This window comes from Merops nubicus, unplaced genomic scaffold, assembly GCF_000691845.1.
Source record: "Merops nubicus isolate BGI_N331 unplaced genomic scaffold, ASM69184v1 scaffold43233, whole genome shotgun sequence".
Classification (NCBI taxonomy): Eukaryota; Metazoa; Chordata; class Aves; order Coraciiformes; family Meropidae; genus Merops; species Merops nubicus.
The window spans coordinates 1,836-5,254 of record NW_008599028.1 but is presented as its reverse complement, the minus strand read 5'-3'; the positions used below and the strand labels follow the sequence as shown (position 1 = coordinate 5,254).

At 55.5% G+C, this 3,419-nt stretch overlaps 1 protein-coding gene across 1 annotated transcript in view; it reads left to right on the top strand.

Moving 5' to 3' along the window:
• Nucleotides 1-334: 334 nt before the first annotated feature.
• Nucleotides 335-3,419, top strand: part of LOC103769999 (acidic leucine-rich nuclear phosphoprotein 32 family member B) — a 4,565-nt gene continuing 1,480 nt past the window's right edge. The window contains exons 1-5 of the mRNA XM_008937245.1: nt 335-480; nt 947-1,069; nt 2,002-2,200; nt 2,451-2,593; nt 2,958-3,009. Of these exons, the coding sequence (XP_008935493.1) occupies nt 421-480; nt 947-1,069; nt 2,002-2,200; nt 2,451-2,593; nt 2,958-3,009 (577 nt within the window). The 5' untranslated portion in view covers nt 335-420. The remainder of the gene's footprint in view (nt 481-946; nt 1,070-2,001; nt 2,201-2,450; nt 2,594-2,957; nt 3,010-3,419) is intronic.

The following is a 3,419-nucleotide window of genomic DNA, read 5'->3' as shown; positions in this document are numbered from 1 at the left end:
GTGTGTGAAACGTTTTGGTGCAATTTCATGATTCAGCTTCTCAGTGCTGCTTCGTGGTGAAGGGGGGTGGGACCTTGGTGGGAGCCACAGGGTGTGGGGTGGCCCCGTGGCCACACGGCCTCTGGTTTAAAGGCTGAAGTTGTGACCACCAGGAGGGATTCTCACCTTGTGCACTCCCAGGAGTTGGTTGGGTTTAGGATCTTGCCTGTGCCTTGGTGTGAGTGAGGAGATCTCCAGAGGTACCTGCTGAGGTGTGGGTCGCTCTGCCTGGTGTCCCTGGGGGTGACACGTGGCCGGGGGAGGTGACAGCTGCTGGGTGTCTCTTGGCAGGTGAAGGAGCTGGTTCTGGATAACTGCCGCTCGGACGACGGGAAGGTCGTTGGTCTCTCTTCAGATTTTGAGAACCTGGAGTTCCTCAGCATGATCAATGTCAACTTGCTGTCTGTCTCCAATCTCCCCAAACTCAACAAACTCCGGAAGGTGAGTCGGGCCCCTGGTCCCCTCTCCAGCACTGCTGGCTCTGAGACTTCTGCTGCGTCCTGGTGACAGGGATTTTTCCTGCATTTCCCAGAAAAAAATGCCAGTTTTTCCTTCATAGCCTGAAATCTGAGCAGGCCAGGGGCTGTTCTTGTGTATGCAACAAAACCCTTCTGAGCTCAGTCCGTGTCCAGTGTTCTTCCTCTCTTCCTTTTGCCATTGTGCTGCTGTTGGAAGCTTCAGGAACATCACAGATATTTTGGATTTTAGAGCACGTGCCCCTGTGCCCTGCAGCCTGGAGGTGGCTGGGAGTGATGCAGGAAGGGGGTTTCAAGTGAAAACATGAGCTGCTCAGTGGTGTGGCCTAACAGACAGGGTCGGGTGCTCGTGGTTTGGTTCTTGGGGCAATTTTATTCCCCGTGTTGCAAACCAAGGAGTTTTCTAACCCTGTGATATTCCTCCCTGGCAGCTGGAGCTGAGCGATAATAGGATTTCTGGTGGCCTTGAAGTTCTAGCAGAGAGAACTCCTAACCTGACACACTTGAATCTAAGTGGCAACAAGATCAAAGACATCAACACCCTGGAGCCCTTGGTGAGTGGAGGGTGGTGCTGGAGGCCAGGGCCTGACCTTGTTCCTTTGTGCAGCACGAGTCCAACGTCTTGGTAACTGTTCCAACAGCACTTCGTGGTTCTGATGGGAACAGATGAGTGGGTCCAATTTGAGGCTGGGCTAATAGTTAATGGCTCCTCTTGTCTGGAAAACCAGCAGCCAGTTGCTAAAAGAAGCGTGAAATTGGGCTGGATGAGTAGAACTGTGGATGCAGTGCTCAGAGTCCATCTGAGAAAGGACCGTTAATGGGTCGGATGCAGTTGGAGGTAGGTGGCACCTGGGGTGTCATGGAGATGAGTTGCTTGGTCGCCAGTGAGGGTGTCCATCCCAGCAGCCCAAAGGCACAGTCCTGCTGGGCCAGGACTCTCAGCTGGGTGCTGCCCACAGCGTGAGTTCAGGGGGTTCCCATGGCAGGACAGCTCTTGCCTGGTGAGCCTGGCTCTGCAGCTGAGGGATCTGATCTCTGCCTCCTTAGCTGCTGCCTTTGGTCCATCCACGCCCTCCAGGAGGAGCCTGAAGCTGTTGTACTTGTGCTCCAGTGGCCTGGGCAGGGCAGGGGCACAGCCTGCAGCTCTCCCTGTCCTGCTCTCGGGTGCTTGGCCTGGCACCTTGGGCAGGAGCAGCCCAGCTGGGGGCACTGGGTTTACTGCCCACCCCGTGCAGAAGGGAGTGAGGTTCACCAGTGGCTTCACAGGGAGCTGGCTCCGAGGAGGAAACTAGGACAGAGGAGCTGGAGGGAGTCTTCTTTGTTAGCAAGAGGGAGAACTTTGCTCCACCTGAGGAGCACGTGGTGGAAGTGATGCATGCAAGGACACTCCTGTGCCTGATCTGGGTGGCAAACGAGCCATCCTCTGACAGCCTGATCTTCAAACGGTGTCGGCTTGTGCCTCATCTGAACACATTGATCTTTGCAGAAAAAGTTGCCAAACCTCCATAGTCTGGACCTCTTCAACTGTGAGGTGACAATGCTCATCAACTACCGGGAGAGCGTGTTCACCCTCCTGCCCCAGCTCACCTACCTGGATGGCTTTGATGCTGACGACCAGGAAGCCCCCGACTCAGACCCTGAGGCAGATGGGGATGGGCTGGAAGACGAGTATGAGAACGGGGAAGGTGAGGACTCTCTCCTCTTGGAACAACCTTTTTACCCTTCTGCAGGGTCACGTTGCTGAGGAATTGTAACCTGCAGTGAGGTGTGGGGGCTGTGGGGGTGACCCACCTCCCTCCTTCAGTCAGCTGTGTGAGGGAGGAGAGCTGCTGCAGGCTGGTGGGGCTGGTTCTGTGTGGTGTCCTCCTGTAGCTCTGGGGTTGGAGGTGTGAGCGTTTGGGAACCATCACACTGACCTCCTTCTCCTTCTGGTAGAAGGTGAGGAAGAGGATGATGATGATGAGGAAGATGACTTGGATGAAGAAGTCATCGATGATGAAGAAGATGAAGATGATGATCTGGAAGGTGAAGAGGAAGAGGATGGAGTGGATGATGAGGTGAGGCTTTCCACCATCAGTGTACATCTGCAGCACCGTGTTGCTGCCTGTTGGGCCCTTAAGCTGGTGACCCATCTGGCCAGGGGGCAGATCTGAGGAGTCCTGCCCCTCACTCTGGCTTTTCCTGGGCACCTTTTGACTCGTGGTCCACAGAGTTTTTCAGTTCACTCTTATTCCTTGGCCTGGTACTTCCTGCAGCTTCAGCTGCTCGAGTTCCCATCGTAGGGACACAAGAAGCTGTTGAGGAACCAACGGCTTCTCCAGGCCTGGACCTACCACCCTGAGGCTGGAGTGGGGTGGGAGCAGAGGTGGGGGAAGCTGGAATTGCACCTTGCTCGTGGGGTTGTGGTTCTCTCAACAAAGCCTCTTGTTTGGACTCCAGGAGGAAGATGAGGAGGAAGATGGTGAGGAGGATGAAGAAGATGAAGCTGACGATGGTGAGTCCAATGCTAACAAAGTGCTTGCAGAGCTGCCTCCACTGCCCCTGTAGAGCCTCAACTGCCCCTGTAGAGCCTCCCAAGCTCAGTGCAGTGCTGCTCCTGCTGGCAGCTTTCCCCCCATGGAACGTGCAGTGATCCTGCTCCTGGGCACTGCTGCTGACACTGTGGCTCGTGCCCAGGCTGACTGCTGAGTTACACCCAAATTGGGTTATAACCAGAGGGTCACACAGTGGGGAGGGGGAAACAGGTTTCAGTACATCCCAGTACCATCCAACTTGGGTAAGTTTGTTTTGGGCCCCTCACTCTGGGAAGGACTTTGAGGGGCTGGAGCGTGGCCAGAGAAGGACAATGAAACTGGGGAAGGGTCTGGAGCCCAAGTGTGGGGAGGAGCAGCTGAGGGAGCTGGG